At 45.8% G+C, this 24,450-nt stretch overlaps 1 protein-coding gene across 15 annotated transcripts in view; it reads right to left on the bottom strand.

Annotated features, from left to right (window-relative positions):
• CSMD1 (CUB and Sushi multiple domains 1) overlaps positions 1-24,450 on the bottom strand; it is a 1,700,362-nt gene that overhangs the window by 82,848 nt on the left and 1,593,064 nt on the right. For 14 of the 15 annotated variants that reach the window (XM_072950557.1, XM_072950544.1, XM_072950543.1 and 11 more), the window contains 4 exons: positions 21,379-21,448; positions 18,690-18,806; positions 10,318-10,527; positions 2,893-3,081 (listed from right to left, as the gene is read on the bottom strand). In XM_072950557.1, coding sequence (XP_072806658.1) covers positions 2,893-3,081; positions 10,318-10,527; positions 18,690-18,806; positions 21,379-21,448 — 586 coding nt within the window. The remainder of the gene's footprint in view (positions 1-2,892; positions 3,082-10,317; positions 10,528-18,689; positions 18,807-21,378; positions 21,449-24,450) is intronic. The other variant, XM_072950552.1, reaches the window with a different exon arrangement.

Below are 24,450 nucleotides of genomic sequence, written 5' to 3'. Positions count from 1 at the left end.
CCCATAGTCAGTTGTCTCCTGCGACTGAGCTGATAATCCACCGGACCATCTGATGCAAGGGATTATGTTGAAATTATGCATAACTATTTAACTGACAATTTGTTTTTGTTTTAAGTGAGATTTCTAAAGCCTATTTAAGCTGTCTAAAAAGAACAGCATCTACGTGCCTGCCTTGAAACAAAGACATTATCAGTTCTTCTCAGACCTACACCTGGAGAAGTAAGATACAATTCCGTCAGTGCTGTCTTGTTAAAGCACTTCCGTATCTCACCAGCTGCCAGCTACGTGAAGAACCACGATACCCAAACAGTCCATTGCAATTTTACTTAATAAATGGATCACTGCTATTGACATGGAGATTATTTTATTTACAGAAATATGAAATGACCATATATGAGCAGGTAATCTAGATGTACTCCATGTATCTTACCACCTCATGGTCATGTGAAGCCTAGGCTAGAAGATACTGGAAGATGAGCTGGTGGGCACAGTGGACCTCAGCACAGGGAGGTGGAGGACACACCGTCACTTCATTTTATCTGGGGCTAGACTTGGACAAATCAAGGGGCACCAGGACATCTTTTTATTGTACTTTTTTCCCCTCACACAAACATGTGCAATGTGGCTTTCTCTGAATAGAAATGGATAAAAAGACAGAGCACATTAAGTGATATTAAATCAACAATTAAATCTTAAAAGCACTACATCTGCAGTAAGAGTGACAATAATTTATAGCTGGTTTTCTCCAGGATTGTTTTAAAATTTCTGCCTAAACCTTAAAAGTGTGAAGAAAAAAATGTAGGTACCAAACCACCATAGGAAAGACCCTGGCCTTGCCTAACAAGAGGGCTGGCATTTGCCTTCTGGCCGCACCGGACAGGAATGTCTGTTCCATCTGGGGGCTGGCCACACCCAACAGCCTCAGTGGGGGCCTGGCCAGGCCAGAGAGGCCAGCCCTGTGATTTCAGGCGGGGCCTTCGGGTCACAGGAGATCAGCTGATCTGGGAGTGGTATCAACCCCTGGACAAGTGGTCCGTCAGTCATGAGGATGTGACGGAGATCTGGGCAGTAAAAACTCTGGGCAGGAAGGCCCCGGCGAGGTGAGCTCCCGAGGTGGCATGGCCTCTGTGCATGACCCCAGGCCACTTCTGAGAGTGACGGGCGCCCTCTGCTCCACCCTAGGCCTCTCTCTTTGGATGCGTTTCCTGTCTTTTCCTGGTTACAAGCCACAGCCGCACGTAGAACGGCTCAGCGAGCTCTGTGTGTCCTACTCGTTAGTCATCCAGCCGCAAGGGGGTTTGGGGGCAGGCCTGGAGCTTCCCCACGGCCTGGGGGCCTCGGGCAGTCCTGGACGTCTGGAGGGTTTTAGCTTCACAATTTGGCCACTTCTGGGTAGTATTATATTTCACATATCATAAAAAAGGTATATTTTGTCATTTTCACATTAACAAAATAATTCTAGGCCTACAGTTATTTCCATGTTGGAAAGCTGCACTTGAAAAAAGCAATGAAATCTAATTAAATACTTAATTCTATTTTTTTTCTATCAAGCCAAAGAGTCTCCTTATTTACATATGAATTCAAAGGATTCCAGCAAAAATTGCAAATAAAAAAGAACTTTAATCCTGCCAATTCAAAGTAATTTATACATATAAATATATGAATTTTTTAGTGGAGAATAGTATGAAAGGGTTTTTAAGTGTTTTAATAAAAAATGCCAGACATGCTACCGCTATTTTTAGTTTTAAAACATAACCTAATGTTTTATGTTATTAAATTTGAAGTAGACTAAAATAACTATTTTTAAATACAGCTTAATATTTTTCTTTTATAGTTGTTTTTATAATGATAGAGAATGGAAAAACACGGGTGAAAAATACGACTTAAAAAGTCTACTGATTTGCTTTTTAAAAATTTCTTCAGTAGAAATTCAAACACAGCCAGATGCCTTTCCCTCTTCCCCCTGGGATGTAAGTATTTAGCATTTCAAAAGCCCAAAGAGCTGGAGATTTCATTCTTTTTTCAGCACTGCAGTTTTAGCTTTAGAATGTTAGGTGTACAGTAACGTTTCTGTTTCATAAGCATTCGTTATAAACAAAGTACTTGATCTGTTTAACTCGATATTGCAAACATTTCAAAGACATCATAAAGACCAGATAGGCAAACAGAAGCTACCTCTGCTCAGACTAGAGGTATTCACTGAATCTGGGTCTTTCCCATCGCCATTCCCATCTGCCTGACTCCAGCGTCTCGGGAGAAACCCCAGTGGCCACCCAGCACTGAAGGACACTGCTGCACTCTGCCCACACTGTGTCTCTGTGCGCACCACTCCTAGCTGGATGCTCTCTGTTCTATCTTTCAGTAGCAAAGCAATGTGTGTCCTTCAAGGTCAGCTACAAAACTGAAGTCAGTTTTCTGACATACAGAAGCAAGAGATGGTTATGGGAAGAGTGAAACAGTAAAAAATACCCAGGGTAAAATTAGTAAGCACCCCTTCCCCTCCAATCCCACAGTTTGATGGAACCACTGAGAAGACGAGTACTGCTCTAGCCGCAAGGATTCCCCCAGTCACGCCCCAAGCAAGTCCTGTCTTCCGTACCTGCAATTCGTCAAAATGCTCCTTGCGCCTGGTTTTGCATAATAAGCATTTGTATGCATTACTTTGTTGTCCTCATAATTTACTTGAGGGCAAGGCCTACTTCTTCATTTTTTAAAAATTACTGGCATGTGATATATTCCTGAAATGCTAGCTCGAATGAGTTTAACATAATAGATTACAAGTAAAAATGCGTTGATCAAATTAATGAATTCTTGAATACATTCATTTAATATTTAATGCACTATTGTACACATGAAAAGTTAAACTGCTTCCAAGAACAGTGATTAACCTACCATCACATCTTGGAAACGGGTAGTTCCAGTTCCTGTTGATTCCATGCTGACAGGTGAGGACTGGGTGGCCGATTAAAATGTACCCGGGGTAACACTCAAAGGATATGGACTGTCCCACGCTGTAGTCCGAGTTGATCATGTACCCGTTCTGAAAAGGCGGCGGGTCTGGGCAGTTCTGTAGTTCATAGGCTGAAACAGACGGACAGGGTCCAGCTCATAAGTAAGGAGCTATATCAGCCTGGAACCTAGAGGAAGACGATCACATACAGCTTCGGAGGACGGGCTGCTGCTTCAACACAAGCTTTAAAACTGTCTTTACCAAGCTGCCCACTACCATCCTGGCTCAGTTAGCAGTAGCAGCAGGATTATAGCAATTTGCGTTTAACGAGCACTCACTGTGCGCGTTAGAAGTCACACAGCACGTACCAAAAAGACATTTCCTCACTTTGGAAAGAAAATGTATGAGGTGCACTCAATACAAATAAGAAGTGCAGATGATAATAAACGAACACAGACCTAATAATTTCCTCTTAACTTGAAAAAGAAATAATCTGGGCTCTCCTATCTAAGCGCTTCTAACTAGGAAATGCGTCGTCGTTTGTTTAGTTCCGTCAGTGCTCAGTGCAATGACGTGGTCTACGGTTTGTGCAGGTGCTTCCCAGAGTTCCAGGCTCCGTGTTTCTGCGTTTACAGCCTGAAATAAAGGGACGTGAAAGCAGACGCTGGTAACATGGGTAAAGGAACAGCACCGCAGCGCGTACGCACAGCCGCCTCCAGTGAGCAGGCCAAAACGCCCTTGACCTCCGGACCCCTGGCCTTTCATTACTTCTGTGTTTGCAATCGTCTGTGTCTCCGGGTAAGAGTCAGACAAGCAGCTGAAGAGCGACTGGGAGCAAGAAGGCAGAAATCAGAAGAGCAGCAGAGACCGAGGCCTGGGAGCGCCCTGGGGTGGCTCCTGACAGCGGCTCCTCTGGGCCCAGAACCAGGAGGGACACGGAGCCTCTCAGAGTGGGTGGGGGGGCCTCTGCCTGAGGATGACCTGGTCCAGGCCAGCTCGCCTGGGAAGTATTCTCAGTACATGCTCCCCTCCTGTAAATCCTGCTGTTTGAGTCTGAAATGACCTTACAGACTCACGCTCACAGAAAGGACGGAGTCCCGGGCTGCATTTCAGCTAGCACCCAATTTCCTTTTCATTACATTCTCTTAGAATGAAATCAGCAGCTTGGTCTCTTCCCTGTTTTGCTGGAGATACAATGAGCTTTGCTGGAGAAATGAGTCCTCTCCTACTTCAAAAACAGCTGCTACTAAACACTTACAAAATACAAACTACCCCAAACGGATGCCGCCTCCACAGGACGAGAATCAGATTAAACCGTGTGCGGCACCACTCCGCCTTCCCCGAAGGGGCCTGCTCGAGCTCTAGCAGTGCCCTGCGCGCCAGGACCAGCACCCGTCATCGCAGGACGTGACAAAGGAGGTAACGGTCACCGTCTGATGCAGACCCCCCACGGGCTGCCACGTGCTCGTCACACACGCTGATGACATGTAACACCACGCGTTTCCCTGCACCTGTTGTGCGGTTTGTGGGATAATTTCAGAAAGACATTCACGTTCTCTTTAGGGGTTTATAAAGCTAGTCTCTTCCCACCCATCCACTTCACCTGTGCAAAAGGCGCTGAGGTAGAAATCCCACAGTTGTCTTTTAGCAACTCTGTGATTCTAAGTCCCTTAGCTCTGGATTTCCCCGGATTAGAAGGAAAAAAAAAGGGTTTTGTGTTTTTTTTTTCTTTTCTCTTCTTAATGGCACCAACACAGCTGTCCTGAACAGGGAGAATGCTAGCCCCGGCAGGCAGGATTACAGTTTTTATCCCCTATTTGTTTATTGAGTAAAATAAAAATCATGTATTGAGTGTCTACTATGCTATAAATACTAGTTATAAGTGGAAATAGACAGAAATGGGTCCTACTCTCATGAAGCTTACATTCCAGTTAGGGAAACACACACCAATAAGTCAATACATTGGTACTTATGGAAAATAATTGTGAGTCGTATAAACTACTATTAAAGAAATAAATAAGGACTGAAATAAAGGGGAAAAAAACAGGGTGAAGGTGAGTGAGGGTGACGAAAAACGGCCTCCTGGAACAACGAGCACCCCCAGGAGGGAGGGGTCTTGGGTGAGGGAAGAGCGGGGCGCCCGGGACAGGAGGCTCGGAGTCCGGGGAGAGGAGCCCCCAGGCAGTTCTCCGGCGCGGCCCCGTGTCCCAGCCCCCCAGCTCTTAGGACAGGAGGACCTAGTGGTGAAACAGCCAGACGCCGCAGAGTCATGGGAGCATGTTTTACAAATGGATGTAGATGTGTTTTTAAAAGCCAGGACCCACTCCTCACCTGGTAAATCATACCTACCAGGCAAACCAACCAACCAAACAAAAAACCCTAACGCAAAACCTACAGCTTATTTCAGAATTTTCTTAGGAATCTGCAATCCCAGCTAATTCCGTTTCAACGTGAGTCACACGCTGCATCAGCCATGCTGTTTCAGCTCTGGGTCTGAACGTCGTGTCTAGGGGAGTCCTTCACTATCCAAACATCAACGTTCCCTTCTGTTGTGGAGAAACTTTTATTTTGACCCAAAGGAATGACTGGACTCACAAGGTCTGCAGACTCACCCATCAGACTCAGAACGGGCTTCCTTCACTGCGTCAGGCGCTCGGGGAGGACCAACTAAGAAGCACACAGCACATCTCAACCAGGAGGTGGGCGCCCGCAGGCGCTGGCACCAGGAGGCACCAATACGGACACACCTGTCCAGGTGCGCTTTTGGTTCAGAGGAATAGCTCTCTTAAGGGAGAAAGTGGTTGAGATTGTCACATTCACTTTCATCAAGCCCTTAAAAGGAAAAGCAAATTCACATGATCTGCAGGAAGGAAACTGGACAACTCTTGAGACCTGGACCCTGGTCCCTAGTAAGAGTCTAGTCCAAGAACCAGCATTGTCGGCACTTTTCCATCGTGAGAAAGGACACCCTGCGGGGGTGGGGACTGACACGGCTGTTCGCTGCCCGCTGCTCTAAGCATTTTTCTGTGAAATAGGCCTCTTTATAAAGAGCCTCATGTCGAGACCTTGATTCACTCGTGCAGACAGTGAACAGGGACAGAGTAAGCGCCCTGCCCGTGTCCCCTAGTTAACGCCATGCTCAGAATATGGCACTGAAAGCAGGAAGAGTGACCGTTCTGGGACACACCGGCTTCACGTGTGAGCTACGGCCGTGTCTGTACGGCACAGCGAGTGCGCCTGGACGGCAGTGGGAGCGGCTCCACAAAGGCAGGTTAACTGCCCTTCCCCCTGGAGAGAGGGTCCCGGTATCTGCACACTGCAGCCTATTTTCTCACAGACTCAGTTCACTAAAAATGCAAAGGTTTTGTGTGTGTGCATGAATGAGCAGATTTAGCAGATCCTGTTACGTTTCTTTTAAATGTGCTTAGCACATAGAGCAAAAAGGAAAGAAGACATTTCATGGCTAAAGCACTTAAAATTACCTTTAAGTTTTTTGGCATTCAACAATTGTGCTTTATAATGGAAGAAAATAAGAGAAAGAAAGACAAAGAAGGGAGGGAAGAGGGGAGGAAGGAAGGGAGGAAGGAAGGTGAGAAGGAAAGAAGGAAGATGAACATTCAACTTCTCCAGATGTCCAATCACAAAAGGCGAAGGAAAAGAAAGTCACTGAACACCTTAAAACAGCAGCGTTTCACAAATACGGTGGAAAAATCCCAATGCCAGCAAGCCCACGGCAATACCGGAGAGTCAGACAGCACAGGGACCTTTCCTCCCGCGGGCGAGCCCTCTGTTGGGGCCTGGGGAGATGACCGCTAGTCACGTCTAGCAGTTGCAAGTGACATTTGCATCAAGCATCTAGATTACAGGAGCCGGTGTGGCAGCTGGTGGCATGGCGCAGTCATCTTTCCAATATCCATTATATTTTCTGACTAGTATCTAATTAGTTGACAAAATATCTCCACACCATCACCCATCTTCCAGTTTTTGACTTAGAAGTAGGGTACACAAACTCAATCTTACTTAACACAGTTCATCTTTCATTCCTCCAGTTCTGTGTAAGCAATTTAACTTCAAGACGGCTACATCTCCTAGTAACATTTTTGACCTTTATATGGTCATAAATAAATGAGAAGGCTTAGGAATAAGGGGTACAACACAGCCATCACTGAGAATGACAGGAATTATCTGCATGATTTATGCATCTTCTTATGAGTTATTAATCACAAGCTTAACTTATAAATCTCACGTGGGACCTGCACATTTTAATGTGACATCAGAGTCGTTCTTTCTGCCAACTTATAAATTTTATAAACTGACAAACTATCTAATTAACTTTCATCCCTGTCAGATAGGATATCCTGCAAGAAATAAGGACACCTCACCCCCATGTTCTCATTCCTTTTTGCTTAATTTATTTTCATATCTCTCAATTATAGCAAGTTAATTGCTATAAAATACAAAATATATGGCTTGGGGATTTTTTGTTTAATGTGGATACTTAAATTTAGACTCAGGTGTCAAGTAAATAAAACATTCGCGCCGCAGACCAGATCTCCTGTGTATCCATATTACAAACCCAGCACAGCAAAACTAAGAAAAGGAAGGACTGAGACACTATAGGATAATTAAAAGACAGGAACCAAAAAAGATGGGTTTTTTTTCTTATTTTGGGACATGTTTTATACTACAACCGTACAAGAAAGAACAGCCCTTACACCAAGGGGCAGTCAGCCCGCTGCGCCACCCCGGACAGCGCTCACAGAGGGAGCTCAGGTTGGAGTGAAACACGCGGCGCGGCTGTGCTTTGGGGATGCGGGCTTCTAGACAGTTAGGATGCAAACCCAGCGAAGCCCTTCAATGACCCCAGATTCCTGCACCTTCCCACACAGAGAAAAGCACTAAAAGCTTTCTCTTGAGACTGTCTTTGTGATCAGCAGTAAACTTTTTAGATTTGACTACATATTTCACAGCCAAGAAAACTCACGTACACCCTGGCTCCTCCCCTGCCTCTTCAGCGCAGGTCCTCAGAGCTGCCGAGAGGCTGTCTCCCGGGCTGCAGCCCTCAGCACGGCCCCGAAACTCACTGCCCCGATGTTGAGCGCTTTCCGCCAGGGGGCAGAGCTTTACTTACTTAGATTTCATTTTACCCTAAAACGTCTAAAATCCTATGGTTACATGTTTACACATTTTAAACGAACTGGGAATCTTTCCCTTGGAAATATTTAAGATATTTGAAATTGGCTTTACACTGAATCCAGAAATCTGAAATGTTACTGAGTTCTTCATCGTATCAGTGGATAATTCCTACTGCCAGGAAATTCAGATGTACACTGGCCTTCACAGAGAGGTCAGAGGTCTGAACGTGACACACACTGCAGCACCTGCCCATCCAGTTCCACACTTGTCTTTGTCCCTGAAACAGAGCCTGCTTCTCCTTGGGAGAGGAGTGCACACAGACTGAAAAGCATTACATTGTTTCAGCCAAGGGTGGTTACAGAGCAGGTCTCAGACAGTGAACACTGAGCAAGAGTCACCTGGATGGAATTCCCAGAAAGATGCACCCGCGTCCAGCTCTTATCTGCATGTGGACCTGATGTCGGAGGTCCCGCAGCCATCCTTGGACCACAAGGCAACAAGGAGGAGAAGCCAAAAAGCACCACAGAATGGCTGGCCTTGATGTCACCCTGCCCATGCCCAGTGCTGGCAAGAGTCACCCTGGACTTCTGACGGTGATTGACAGTTGTGACCAGGACAGCCTGGTCAGACTTCTTCCAGACTCTGTGCTCTGATTTCCCTTTCCTTAGAACATTTATTTTAGAAAACTTGTCACTGTCCACTTTTCTCTTCGAGATGCATGTGAATCTTTTTAAAAGCCTCTTGTTGGTTTTACAGCTCAGGTCTGTCTTTCTCAAGGACCTGGGACTCGTCCCTCTGAAAGGTAACGTCAGGGGTGACAAGTGCTCCTACCCTGTCGCCTGCCTGGGGGCAGGGGCTGGATGCCGTGGGCTCCCAGCTGTATGACTGCCCCCGCTCCTGGAGCTCGAGAAGGTTTACCTGGCTTTGGGCACTCAGGACCCAGGACACCCCACCCAGCTCTTAAAAAGTCCTGGTCCAAAGTCCTGGTCCTTAGCTTATATTCATTTTAAAACCCAAATTTGGAATAAACACCTTAAGAAACATTTATGTTTTTAAAACACCCTTCAGGGGAAAAGACATTTATCCTGCATAAAGCCAGATAACCAGATGCAAAGAAATCCGGCCTTGAATCTTACCGTCTCTGCAAACTCAGGGTACCCCTTCTCAGGAATTCAGGCCCAAGCGTCCTTTCTGCCTAAGGTTCTGGAGTTGCAGCCATGTGCCGGGATCCAAGGCACACTCACGCCAGCCTCCTGGGCCAGGCCTGAGTGGTTTAGGGACGGGCCCTTACAGCAGAGGCCCAGCCACAGGCTCAGACACGAGGAAACGCATCCTGAGGCGTCCACACAAAAGCCCCAGGGGGGACACTCCGGACTGCGTCCTGGAAAGGATCAGCCAGCGCTTTCTATGTATGGGAAGGTGTGAGGCTCTGGGCTCACTGAAACCACTCCTCTGGTCTGCACGTGAGCTCTCCAGGGCCAGCGTCCCGTTCCCTCCCACCCAGAGTTCCCTGCGGGGGGGGGGGGGCTGGGGTCTGGTCTCTGTGCTGAGTTCCCTCTGCTCACTGTCTGGCAGCTGGTGACTTGGTGGCCACAGCATCCTTTGTTTACTGACACAGCAGCATTATTTCACGTTTGCTCAACAAACCATGGAGCATTTTGAGAACCAGCAGACGTAGGGAAAAGCTCTAAAAACAGGGCACAGGGTCTCCTTTTGTAAAGGAAATCTGGAATTATAAAGGAAATGTACATTTGTAGAGACGTCACTCCCTCCTGGGCCAGGAGGAGGACTCGGGAACTCTTCTCAGTGAGAAGAACTGGGGTGGGGTGCGGGGTCCTCCCTGGCACAGTTCCTTTCCGGGCCCCTCATTTCTTGCTTGCAGGGAGTAGGCTTCAGCCTCCGAGACCCCAGAGTCCCAGAGGGCAGGCTCGAACAGCTGCTAATCCGGGGAGGGAGGGAATGCAGGGACAAGGGAGGGGCAGTCGGGAACCGCAGTGCAGCCTGGGGCAGGGCCTGCTTCCTCCTCAGCAAGCAGACTTGATGGTGTCTCGGAGCCTGTCTGCGGAGCCGAGGCCCCACCCCGGGGGAAGGGCGGCAGCCTCAGGCTGAGCGCAAGACCCCTGGGGCTCCGGCCGTTTCCTCCCCACCAGCCCATCAGAGGAAGGCCACACACCGTGCCTCCCCCACCCCAAGCTTCCCCCCCAGAGACTTCTCTTCTCCTGGTTGCGCACCTTGGTAAGTGAGCCTGAAGCCCGGCCGGTTCTGGGAGTGGTCGCTGTAGAAGCGCACCAGGGTCTCGTGAGTGGTGCTCAGCAGCGCCGAGGGCAGGTCGGGGCCGCTGAACTGCCCGATCGTGGGGCTGCTGGGGTACGGGCCGTTCTGGATCTCCAGGTAGTCGTGATTCGCTTCCGTAGAAAAGTTCAGAAACTGAATATGCGCACCTAGGCAAAAAGACACAACATCCGTGAAGGTTAATATCAAAATTTATAAAATCAATGTTTATCAACAGTGATTAAAACTGCATCCACCTCCCCGAACAATAGCTGTCGGAGGCAGCACAGTGTCGGCCCAGCGCAGGGAGCACGCGTCCCACTGGGAACGGTAAACCTCGGTTCAATGTCGCCAGCAAGCCTGCTAGCCGCGGGGCTCTGTCCATGTAGCCGACGCCCCTAAGTCAGCTTATCCGTGCAGTGCGGACGTCGCCAGCACCGTGTCCCAGAGCTGCGCAGGTACAAACTTCAGGATGCTGCCTTGTATACATGGGTACGTCCATGACTTTGTCCAGCTGCTTCTATAATTACTACAGCCAAAAACAAGGTTGTAATTGCATATCAAACCACCTATAGTTTAATTTACGGTTTTATCAAGGAAGAACTCAAGGCAGATCTAACAAAGTGCAACAAACTTTAGAAGTGGCTTTTAAATGGAGAGTCATACCACTGGACAAGGCATTTGTTTGTTTGGCAAGTGGCTGTTTCAGCTGTGTTGTGCCTGCAAAGAACATTTCTGATGTTTGCAAGAAACCCAATGGGATAAACCCCACCAGTGTGGAACTGCTTTGTATGTTTAAAACATTTCTGTAACTATTAAAAACGTCATGCCTTTCTCTTTGTTGAGTAGCTACCCATGAACTAACTCACCTCTGAATTCCAGCAAATGTATTTGGTCAAAAGAAATTAAGAAGCAAGAATAAAAGAAAGAGAGATAAACTGAAGAGAGAGAGAGAGAGATGGGGGGGTTGGGGGGAGGAAAAGGAGGGGGAGGGAGGGAGGAAGCAAGGGCGGGAGGAAGGAGGAGGGGAGAAGGCCTGGGGTCTCTGGCCTTGGTTCTGGCAGGTCCCCTCTCCACTGAGGCGACAGCTGAACCCACACCAGGAGCTGATATATCCCCTCCCCTACTGCTTTCTTTTGTAGCCCAGCCCACAAATCTGATACGAAAGAGGTGTTTTGTTGTTGGTGGTGGAGTTTTGGGGTTTTTTTTTAACAACTAATAATCTGCACTCACAGATCATTTCTGTAACTGCACCAAGGCCACTGAACCCCTGCGGTCTTGTCCACAGAGCTTCGCCGGCACGCTGACACAAGAAGAACCGAGCGCAAATGCTGAATTACTGACACTTCTGTTTACCTCCAGAAGTCCCAGCCAGGCCAGGAGACCAGGGCAAGACGAGGACACCATGTGGACTGCAGGGGCCCGCCTCCAGGAGGCTCTGCGAGATTCACAGAGGGGCCCGTCTGGAAAGCAGTGAGAGCCAGCAAGCAGATCAAGGGGCAGAACCTGCAAGGATGGCCAGTATCTCCGCAGGAAAGGGAGCAGTGAACGTGGCCTCTTACAGACTTGGAATTAAACTTGAAATGGAAGTGGAATTATGGCAATTAGAGTTTTATGAAAAAAATTAGCATTTTAATCAGGATAAAGTATCCAGCCACATATCAAACCACATAATACATATCAGGAAATAGAACCGAGCCCAGCTCTAATCTGGTTTAAAACGGAATTTTTAGCTATCTAATTTTCAGCGAATTGTGTCCAGTTTGACACCATGAAGCCAAAATGAAGGGATTAACATAAGCATATCCTTTTTTATCTCACAGAATCCTAAACTGTGTTATTGCCACGAGAAAACCAATCTGGAGGCCCATCTGGGGTGGAATTTACTCCGCACATTCTCATCCCACCGTCCTGACACGGAGAATTGGGTGTCAGTAAAACCACCCTCAGGAAGGACTGTGAATTCAGACTTTGGCAAAACTTTCAGCAGCAACCCGACCATGACTTCAGAGCCAAACTCTCATCTCTTAGTTGGTAGAACTTGTGAATATTCAGCGCTCTGTTTCGTGTCTTCTGTGTACAGTAAACATACAGCAAGAGTTAGCAGGTTCAGAACTCAGTGACTAAGCTGCCGAGCCTCTCACGTCGCCCTGCATTTCAGACGGCCAAAGTCACGGCCGCTTTGGACAGCGTGGTGTGTGGTGTCACTCACTGCAGTGGTCTGTAAGTACAAACGGTAACGGCAAAGCAGGGAAAAAAAGAAACAAGTTGATCTCATTTCTGTCAATTATGCCTTTAGAAATTTTCAAGGAAAATAGAGACAGAAGATCTGTGTTGATTGAGCTCGTGCCTGAGCCACACAAAACCACAACCCAAATTTGTGGAAAGGAAATAAAACAACACAGAAACCATGAGAGCATTTGGTTCAGGAACCAGCAGCAGTTGGCAGTTGCGTGATGCCTCTCCCCGTCAGGCTTGCGCGTTCTTTCAGAGCAGCCATCTGAGAACGATCTTCTATTGTATTCATTTTAAGGATAAGGGACAAAAGTTCAAAAGCTTTTTGACAACTTGTACAAATTCACACCACCAGTTGCGGACAAGGCCACGATTTCTGCTCAGCTAGACTCAGAGCCGAAAGGCCCGAGGAGCCACAGGAGGTGCCGCCCAGTCCCCGACGACGTCCTGGGTCCTTTCCAGGGCCGACTGCTTTCTCTCACTGAGGTGGGGTGTAGGAAGCACCGTGGGGGAGTGAGAAATGAGTGGGGGGAGGCCAAGGCGGCTTTCACGTGATGCCAGAGCGACCAGGCAATCTGCCTGTTGAGTGAATCCCCGGGCGTGGGAGGGAAGCAGGGTGAACCGAAGAACGGCTGGCTGGGGCGGCACCTGCTGCACCAGCGGGCTGGCCCTGCTGCCGGGCGGCCCAGTGCACACTCAGTGGTAGGGAAGGGTCCAAAACAGCCCAGCAAGTCCTCCATGAGTGAGAAACACCACATCTATCTTTCCCCAAGAAAAGGCTATGCTGTCTCATATTCTGGCTGGTGTTTTTTTCAGGGTAGCTGGGGGAATGAGGGTCACTTGTGCAGCAGTTACTAGTAAAACAGTCACCAACTCCCTGAGCAACCCAAATCAGAACTGGCCCCCTGGAAGCGGGAACGTGTGTTCCGACACCCGAGCTGGCATCTGAAGGAACGAGGGAACTGACTTCAGGCAGAGAACTTATTTTTAAGAAAACTCTGGAAGAAGAACAACAGTGACTTTTTGTGGCTCATTTTGAAGCTTGGATTCATCGTGCTGTTTCACACTAAGTAACATTCTATCTCTTCTTCCAATTTCTCAAAAGTCTCACAGTTTCTGCATTTTTTAACAAAACAATTTATACTAAATAAATATCTGTAGAGATCTTACAAAAATCTTTGTGTATTTCTCATCTTACTCCCATTAAAAGTGCTCTTCCGTAAATCAGAGAAATGCTTCCTCATGTAGCCTGTGACTCCGTCACCAGAACACCGAAGGTGCGAGGTAAACATCCTGCAGAAGTCTCTTCCCCATCTGGCCAGCGGTGCAGAGCCAGGGCACCTAGAGGCGGACCGTCGGGATTTCACGGTAACAACTCAACTTCCACCAGTGATTCTTGTGCACAGCAACATCGGAGAACCACTGGTCCAAGCCATCATTTGCCTTGCTAGGTAATGTTCCACGTTTAAGTAGATGTAATTTCCACTAAATCTGACATTCTTTTGGGGTCTGAAGGAAGCAAGTTTCCCATATTGTCCATTTCCTGATGAACTTTCTAGGGACACTGCAAAAAACACTGTCTAAAATTGCTCCCCAAACCTCAGGACAGAGAAGCCTCCTTTACACACATATGGGATGTGCAGACCCCAAAGCAGGAGACTGGGGGAGTCGCAGGGAGAGGAACACCGACAGCAACCTGCACATCTACTAGAAGGAATTGGCCAGCTCTACCGTATTTATTAATGTAGAGCACCTACCACATTGTGCTTTCCTTCTACTATCTTCCAGCTTGATTACCAAGATCATCCCAACAGCAGAGGCTTCTCCAGGTAAAACATCTATCCCGACACCGGTAGAAACACAACGTCCCAGCCTCCCTCCTTGTCCCACTGGGGAGACAGGAGCCTGTTCCTGGGCTGTCATCACAGGAAGTGTTCCAGAACCACCCCAGGTTTGGTAAAACAGGAAGTCGTACGGGAGATCACACAGGCCAGAGATAATCACTAAAAGATGGTGGTCATCTCTGCTATGCTCCCCCCCCTTTTTTTTTCAAATAAGAAACTTCTCGTGTTTGACTTAGAATGCAGATTCCTGAGTTTCAAACCCAAATTTACTTTCTCAAAATTTCCAGGGAGTGATCTGATGTTTGTTTATAATTTGGGAGATTTGGGGAAGAACCTGCGGCCAAAAACCAGGCGAAGTTCAGGGAAAGGAAAGGACCCAGGGTGAGGGTGCTGCGGTGGATGCGATCAGAGCCTGAAACAGCCTGAGCAAACCAGGAGAGACGAGGGCCGTGAGCGAGCTTGAACTGGGGCTGAGCACCTTTAGACGCCCCGGTGAAGTATGTCACTTACTGGAGTGAACCTGCGGGCCAGCAGGTGAGAGTAAGACCAGGGATGGGTTTTGAGCCGCGTGTGAGGAAGGAGAGCTGGAGCCACAGGAGGCAGCCCTCACGAGGCGGAAGAGACAGAGATGAAAGAAGACTGGGAACGGGTCAGACTAGCTTACCCCGGAGTTTTCAGAAATTCTGGGTGGCTGGAAGCCAGGCAGTAAAATTTCCTGAGTCTGCAAAACACTCTACAACTATTTACGCCCCAGAAAGCACTCCCAGCAGGGACGGAAAAATCCCACACACTCCCCACATCAGTGGGCGGACCGCCTCTCACGGCCTCTTCCCTAAGTTTGCAACTCCATGTTTAGAAGTGCATTTGTACACAGTCAGATTTATCTCAAGAAACTGGATGTGGAACCTACATGTAATCTACAGAGCTTTACTCTGACGCTTAACCACATCCAGTCTGAAGAGCAAGGAAGGTTCGTGCTATTTTATCTGTATCTAGGATGTAAGATCTATTCCTTGTTTACTCTTACCTCCTTTGTCAAAGATTAGTCGACCAAAAGTTTGTGGGTTCATTTCTGGGCCCTCTTCTGTTCCATTGGTCCATGTGTCTGTTTTGTACCAATACCATGCTGTCTTGATGACTGCAGCTCTATAGTATTGCCTGAAGTCTGGGAGAGTTATTCCTCCAGCCTCTTTCTTTCTCTTCAGTAATGCTTTCGCAATTCTAGGTCTTTTGTGGTTCTATATAAATTTTATTATGATTTGTTCTAGTTCTGTGAAATATGTCCTGGGTAATTTGAGATGGATTGCATTAATCTGTAGATTGCCTTGGGCAGTGTGACCATTTTAACAATATTGATTCTTCCAATCCAAGAGCATGGAATATCTTTCCATTTTTTAAAGTCTTCTTTAATTTCCTTCATCAATGGTTTATAGTTTTCTGTGTATAATTATTTCACCTCCTTGGTTAGATTTATTCCTAGGTGTTTTATTACTTTGGGTGCTATTTTAAAGGGGATTGTTCCTTTACTTTCTTTTTAGGTTGATTCATTGTTAGTGTAAAGAAATGCAACTGATTTTTGAACATTAATCTTGTAACCTGCTGCCTTGCTGAATTCTTCGATCAGCTCTAGTAGTTTTTGTGTGGACCTTTTAGGGGTTTCTATATATAGTATCATGTCGTCGGCATATAGTGACACTTTTACTTCTTTTCCAATTTGGATCCCTTTTATTTCTCTCTCTTGCTTGACTGCTGTGGCTAGGAGAGACAGTCTCTTCAGCAAATGGTGTTGGGAAAACTGGACAGCAGCATGTAAAGCAATGAAGCTAGAACACTCCCTTACACCATACACAAAAATCAACTCAAAATGGATCAAAGACTTAAACATAAGACAAGATACAATAAACCTCCTAGAAGAAAATATAGGCAAAACATTATCTGACATATATCTCAAAAATGTTCTCCTAGAACAGTCTACTCAAGCAATAGAAATAAAAGCAAGAATAAACAAATGGGACCTAATGAAACTTACAAGCTTCTGTACAGCAAAAGGAACCATAAGTAAAACAAAAAGACAACCTACGGAATGGGAGAAAATTTTTGCAAATGAAACTGACAAAAGGCTTGATCTCCAGAATATATAAGCAGCTCATACAACTTAATAAGAACCAATCAAACAACCCAATCCAAAAATGGGCAGAAGACCTAAACAAGCAATTCTCCAAAGAAGACATACAAATGATCAATAGGCACATGAAAAAATGCTCAATAGCACTAATCATCAGAGAAATGCAAATGAAAACTACAATGAGGTATCACCTCACACCAGTCAGAATGGCCATCATTCAAAAGTCCACAAATGACAAATGCTGGAGAGGCTGTGGAGAAAATGGAACCCTCCTACACTGCTGGTGGGAATGCAGTTTGGTGCAGCCACTGTGGAAAACAGTATGGAGATTCCTCAAAAGACTAGGAATAGACTTACCACACGACCCAGGAATCCCGCTCCTGGGCATATATCCAGAAGGGACCCTACTTCAGGATGACACCTGCACCCCAATGTTCATAGCAGTATTATTTACAATAGCCAAGACATGGAAACAGCCTAAATGTCCATCAACAGGTGACTGGATAAAAGAGATGTGGTATATTTATACAATGGAATACTACTCAGCCATAAAAACTGACAACATAACGCCATTTGCAGCAACATGGATGCTCCTGGAGAATGTCATTCTAAGTGAAGTAAGCCAGAAAGAGAAAGAAAAATACCATATGAGATCGCTCATATGTGGAATCTAAAAAACAAAAACAAAAACAAAAAAACAAAGCATAAATACAGAACAGAAATAGACTCATAGACATAGAATACAGACTTGTGGTTGCCCAGGGGGTGGGGGTGGGAAGGGGTAGATGGGATTTCAAAATTGTAGAATAGATAAACAAGATTATACTGTATAGCACAGGGAAATATACACAAGATCGTATGGTAGCTCACAGAGAAAAAAATTGACAATGAATATATATACTTTCATGTATAATTGAAAAATTGTGCTCTACACTGGAATTTGACACGTTGTAAAATGATTATAAATCAATAAAAAATGTTAAAAAATAAAAAATAAAAAAATCTAAAGTTTCTTTTCCCTTTCCAGATGATTTTTAAAGCCCAGTATTATGCAATAACAAATATTTTAAAGACATAATTTTAATTATAATATTTCATAAATCTTTTTACAAAATGTCAACCTTTCTTCAAATTATTTTTTTAGGTTCATAGGTCAAGATCATGATGTCAGACAATTTAACTGTTAAAAAACCATAAAAAAGTCCCCCTGAATTACTGCCTTACGTACTAGTTTATGAGTGAGTGCAAAAGCCTTCTCAAACCATAGAACAGTGGATTTGGGAAAATAAATTAATAAAATATGTACATCTGTTTATGAATAAAATATTTCTAATGAGGCTTGAAAGGGAAGTGGAAAACACTTGGAATAATAATTTAAAAAGTAGCTAAAATTTGCTATTGTTGTTTACAATGCCGGGCTCTGTACTGAATTCCTCGCCTGAGCTGTTCCAGGAAGCCTTCGCAGTGTGTACTTCTGAGAAAATCACAGGTGGGGAAAACTGAAATGAATGAACTAAAATGCAAGAAAATCATGAGGCAGACAAGGAAAGGTGTGACTAGGTATCAAAATCTCACAGACCATGTGTTTCTGAAGCAGGGCAGAATGAGATTTTGGTGTACATAACAATTAAAATTATGAATTCTTTAAGGTAGGTAACCTTAAAGTTCATAACTAAGTATTATAAAAAGCCATTTTTCAAAAACCTCAATCAATGCAATGTGTAATTATAAAAACTTATAAAGCAATCCCCAAATCAATCATAACCTGAAAAAGCCTTAAAAATTGTTCAGAAGAAACAGCTGCCTTCACTGAATTCCAGCGACCGATCATAAAAGGAGGTTGTAGACTAAAGAGACTGATAATGGAATTCACGGTGCAACCTTTACCCTTGATGTGCCTCCTGGGTCATCATTCGGCTAATTTAACCTGCCTCGAAAAGACTTGCAAGTCTGAACTGATTTTTCTCAAAGTTATTCTGCCAAACCTTTACTTAAACCTGGAAGCCACTTTCAATTAAAGACATAATTATGTCAACAGAATAAGGCCCACTTTTCCCTCAGCCTAATTCCTTCTCAGGTAGAAAGTAAAGAGCTGAATTTTGAGGAGTTACCCAGCGCCCCCACTCACCATAGCCGACGGGCAGCTCGATCCTCCAGGCGCAGTCCAGGTTGTTGGGGTAGGCGCCCGGGAACCCCGGGCTCAGGATCACGCCCCCCATGCTGCTCAGGGTCCCTCCGCAGGTGGCTGTCGGACCGACAAGGGACAGCGTGGTTAGTTCTGCAGGCCACGGCTTTCTAGCGAGGCCAGTTCATCCCACCGGCTCTGTTTGACCAGGTGACCTAAAAGCAGGTCTTTAGAAGTGAAGTTGCCCCTGATTCCAGCACACGCCGCCGTCGCGCCCTCGAGTCACTTACACGTTTGTCTTCCCCTTGGTGCCCCACGCCTGAGACAAAGACAGGCTTTCAAAATGCATCGGCTTCTGGTCCACAGAGGCTCTCAGTAAAGTCTAGTCCATGTACTGCATGTCAGCCAGGCCTCCACCTGACTTTCAGGTTCTGAGCAGCGATTCTAAGGAGTGACTGGGTGGTCGTGCTGGCTACCGGCCCTTGTTAACCCCGTGCCGCCTACTGGGCTGAGATAAGCACGCTACATCCCTTAATTCTCACGACAACCCTGAAGTTGATATTATTGTTGCCCCAGTTTACAGGTAAGGAAACCAAGCCTGGGGAGATTAAAAAATTTGTCTCGCATGTATACATCAGGTAAACAGCCAACTAGAATGTTATTCCAGCTCGGTCTGATGCCAGAATCCAAGTTCTCGCCAGGGTGTGTTACCTTCAGAAATCTTCCCTGGTTTGGAATGCAGCTAACTGAAACCGCTCTCTCCCGGGAACCTTTCATTGTGATGACAGGTGTGAATGTAAGTTCTCACATCTGGACTTAGCTGGTTACTCACATTTTGTGCTATTACAGCTGAAGTTTGACTATAAAGAAACACGACTAATTTTAAAACACATACACCAAATCACATAGGTTGAAGCACATGAAATTCTAATATTGGACCATTTGTGACCTATTAAAATGGTGATTTCCTGTACTTCAAACCAACAATGCAAATGATGTCACTTCTTTTCAGAAAGTCACATTAAAAAGCTTTCTTCCTCTTCCAACAACACCCTAATTAGCTGGATAACTGGAAGCCCTCATTCAGAGATTCTCTCAAGACCTGTGCAGAGTCTCCTTTCGTTTTAGCATCACAGGGGAAACACTTTCTCTGCTGAGGGTAAATTCGATTTGAGGAAAAAGCTAAATGTATCGTAAAGCAAAGTCCAGTCAATCTGGTGGTCATTCAAGGAAGGGCATAGAGTCTGGGTTTCCGCACTGTGTAAGTTAAAAAGGTAAGTTTAAAAAAAAAGTAGATGTATTTTGTGGGCTGAGTGAAAAGTTCCAGCAAAGTCTCGAACATCTTCTCTGTTGTTAAATAGAGCGCGACCTCTCACGGGGACTTCTTTGTGGGCCACACCAAGTATTCGGAAACACAGGCTCTGGTGTGCACTTGGAGGGTTAACCTGCATCTGCCAAATGTAATTGATTTTTACCTTTTATTTAACACACTTGGTATATTAGCAAATGTCGGAGATACATCAGCTTTTGTAACACCTACTTGCTCCTAATTCATGACAATGTATTTATAAAAAAAAGGATTTTGTTGAGCACCCTGGTGGGTCTGAGCTGTAACCATAAACGCACTGGCAGTAACTCCCCCTTGCTGGGCTCGCGCACAACCAGCGGTGGGAGTAAACGCACAGCCCACCTGCAGGGAAGGCACGTGAAAACGCCGAACCCATGACAGAGACATCAAAACCACCGTGAAATCAAGGTGACGTTTCGTAAAAACGCCTTTGATTCTGAGCGTGATGTTTACCAGACAGAGAAAAAGGCGGGGAACCAGAAAATAAAACATCTGCGTGCGTCTCCATTAGCGAACGAGACAGCCCGGGGCGTGGGGTCGTCATCAGTGTCCACGCCGGGGTAACTGTCACTGTCCTGCGAGAGGTCGGGGGCCTTGACACTGGCGGCCCTCCTGCCAGACACATGGTGACCTAATTCCCTACAGCGCGGAGTTACCACAGCCGTAATCCTTCCTGTGCTCTCAAGAAGCACGAGATGGGCAGGCAGGCGGGCCCCAGGCCCCGGGACAGGTGTGCCAGTCTTTCTCCTCTGTGATACTTCAACAGTCCCTTCAACAGGCTCCTCTTATTTTGCGTTTGTCCAACGTCACCAGCAAGTGTCTTCAATGTCCCCCCGAGTCCCGGCCTTCTTCCCAGGGCCTCTCTGCCCACCTCCCCCTGGCAGCCTGACTGCCTGCCTCCCACTGGGGAAGCCCCTCCTCGCCAGACCCCGGCTTTCTTGCAGGAGGAGAGGAGGTGAGTAGGTTCCTATTGATTTATCTTTAATGGAGGTACCGAGGATCGAACCCAGGAGCTTGTGCTGCTAGGCAGGCCCTCTACCACTGAGCTGCACCCTCCCCTTACACGGGCTTCCTACAGGAATGTGGTTTGCGGTGAGTGCCTCCAGCGGCCGTCTTGCATCTAGTCCATGCGGCTTGGTCCAAGCAGATGGGAAAGCCAGCTGCCCCACCCAGGGAAGAAGATGCCTGCCCTCTCTCTGTTATGCCTCTGCCGCCTTATTATGTAAGAGATGTGCTGAAAGGAATCTAAAATTGCGTAGTTTGAAGCCCAAAAGGAGCTCAAGGAGACCACCGTTACGTGACTGACAACGTGCACAGAGACCCGGGACAGCAGGCGTGTCTTACCGATGCAGAGGGGCGACGGGTAGTTCCAACGGCGGACGGTCCCCGGCATGCAGGAGATGTGGGAACGGCCCTGTGCGTGAGAAAATGAACAAAACTCACACAGCCGAGCGTGGAGAGTCTAGGCTTAAATGTCTGTGACAGTACTCGCACTTTCTTTGGTGTTCCCTTTTGATTTAATTACAAATGTAAAACAAATCAGAAATCGTGAAATCTACTCTACTAATGTTCATTAATGAATCACGCATTTGGGATCAAAATAGAAAACAAATCCATAATCACTGTAACTAAAAACAAAATCTTCCATGTCCCTTTCAGTGGTCTGTGTTTCTGTCAGGATATTTTGCCAATGCCTGAAACATCGAACTGAACTGGTTAAATAAGCCTTTTTTTAAAAAAAAATCATCAAAAGTCATAGCTTTTTGTCTGAGAGGCTGAAAATGATTAAGAAAAACTAGGTGTTGACTTGGAGAATGAAATGTGCACGGTAAGTCATGTCTCAGGCAAAGGGAACTTTCACGGTTGCCTACAGTCCATGTGCAGGTCGCGGGACCATTTTTCAGCCAAGAACTGGGTCAGTTCTTCCTTTATTGGAGAAAAGGGAGACTGAATATTCGTTTTATTACCAGACAGTCTCACAAGCTGTCAAGTTAACGTGGCTGTGATGAAGTTAATCTTCATTGCTCAGGACCTCCTCGTGCGTTAAAGATAAGAAGTTTTCAACTTTCAGCCTTCAAAAAATCTGTCCTATTACTCCTCTTTTAAAAAATCAAACAGCAGTGGGTTCAATTCTCAGTGTTTTGTGCTGAAATCCCTCTTATGATGAAAGTGCAGGGAGTGAACGGCTCCTCTGTGTGCGGACTATCCATGTTCGCCTTTTTCCTCACTGTGACTCGGTGGTCTTATGGGCCGTGTGCTCATCTTGTGAATTTCCACTTGCCAAACAAAACTGGCATGGAAGCAGCTGGAAAACAAATTTTTAATTCATGCTGAACAACCCCAGCCACACTGGGAAGGCACCAAACCAGAATTTGCACTAAGGCGGTTATCAATGACAAACCTATTGCCCGAGCTTAGGAAGACTTCATGCTCAATTCATCTGCCACAAAACTCATTTTCTCACACTTGCTAATATTCTTAAAAGTTGCTACCATAGAGGAAGACTATATTTAGATTTAAGGAAGACATTCAGGACAAGGCTTCTCCTGCTAAATTTCATGCTCTGCGTGCTCTCAATCTCTGATCTATTCCATTATCTTTAATAGATTTCTCTCTGAATTAGGAACATAAAGTGCAAATGTCTTTAAGACACTTTTTGAAAACTATCACTAAGGTGGTCATTTATCACCAGTCCGGTCACATTCTGCTGCTGATGTTGGCAAAGACATTTCATGTTAGTGATTCCAGCTCAAATTTTTATAAATGGATCCAAAACAAGATAGAAATCTGTGTATTTATTTGCTAGCTTAAAATAGGAATTTTCAATTTTCTTGTTTCTTCTTTTAAAAGAAGAACGAAACAAGTCTGAAAAGGAAGTCATCAATCATTCAGACACTCAGGACCGACTTGTGATGTGTCCTGTCACTGTTACTTTATGCCACGTGCCTGAGTCACACCAGGCAGATGTGTTTATAGACATTTGTGTGAACTATACACAGAACGGTGCTTTTCAAGAATAGCATGTAATTTATGCAAGCTGTTGTTTCAAATAATATATTAATGAGTTAGCAAAACTGTCAATTGCTAGCCATTTTTTTTGGAAGTCCAGAATCCTTTTTAACTCATGTGAATGAGAGACAGCAGCTTGTAAATCCAACACTTGACGCTGTTATGAAAAAACATATCTTAGTTTGCATTTGAAAGCCAGAGCTAAGTGGCCTGGTTGCACTCTACAGATGTGTGTCTGGGCTTTTGTGTCCAAGCAGTGCACTGAGCAATTCGTTATACTAAATAACCCTTCCCATTTTGGGCCTGCGGAAGCACCACTTATAGAAGGGTGCTAACGCAAACTGCAGAGCACAGCACAGTCCCGCAGAGAGGGGATGAATACGCTTGAGTCAGGCCGCGTGCTAAAGTGCGGGGGGTCTGGGGGAGAAGAGACAGCACGGTCTTGACACAGCTTAGGGCAGTTTATAAAGAAGCAAAAAAAAACCCCAAAAGGCATAAGACGACGTGTCGGTACACAGTGAGGTGTCCCTCTAAATGAAAACCTTGGGATGTGACTCATAATTCTTCCTACCGTAACATGTGAATCTTTCTGATGACTCTAACTTTTATTTAAGTTGGTTACAGAGTGCAACTGAAAAAAAATGCTCCTGAAATGCTAGCAGCTTCAGGGTTGTCATAAACACACAGCAAAAAGTCCTCTATCACTTGAACTAACTGACGTGCAGTAACGTACGGAGGCTTAACCATCTCTGCTGGGCCTGAAGTGCACACGCGCAGATGTCAGTATCCACTGCTGTAGGGAGAACCGCATGTGAATTATGCGACATGACAGAGACACTGTTCTGGGAATAAGCTTATTTACAGTTAAACTAGAAAACAAATGGCAGAAAAATGACTAATGTCACTACAAAATGGTTTATAAAATGTTAATTAAATTTTTTATAGTAAAAACCTTTTAATATAAAAACCATTAAAAGATGATCAAAATGTCCACTTAATATTTCTTGAGGATTATTTAAACCTACTATTTGAGCGCCGTGCTTACTTGGCACACAGGAGGCACCTGATGGTTTACTGAGCTAAATCATGAGGACGGTCTGCAGCGCCAGGCGAGCAGAGACTCCGCGGCGGCCCAACAATCAGGTTGTCAGGGGAGGACTTGTTAAAGAGACCGTGTCAGGGCTTTGTCCCTCAGAATTCTATCTGCGTAGTTACTGGGAGAATTTACATTTTGGAAGCAAAATTATGATGAAAACAACACGCTCAACCTCTACAGGACGCTTCATCATTTAGAAGCTCCTTCTGCATCATGATTAGATTTACCAATACACCTGGCTGAATTCGACTACTCTGTTCACAAACAGTGAGAGTAAGGAAATCCGCTCTCTGGGTGCAAACAGAGGGCTC

This window comes from Vicugna pacos, chromosome 26 (assembly GCF_048564905.1).
Source record: "Vicugna pacos chromosome 26, VicPac4, whole genome shotgun sequence".
Taxonomy (NCBI): Eukaryota; Metazoa; Chordata; class Mammalia; order Artiodactyla; family Camelidae; genus Vicugna; species Vicugna pacos.
This window is presented reverse-complemented; position numbering and strand designations above follow the sequence as displayed.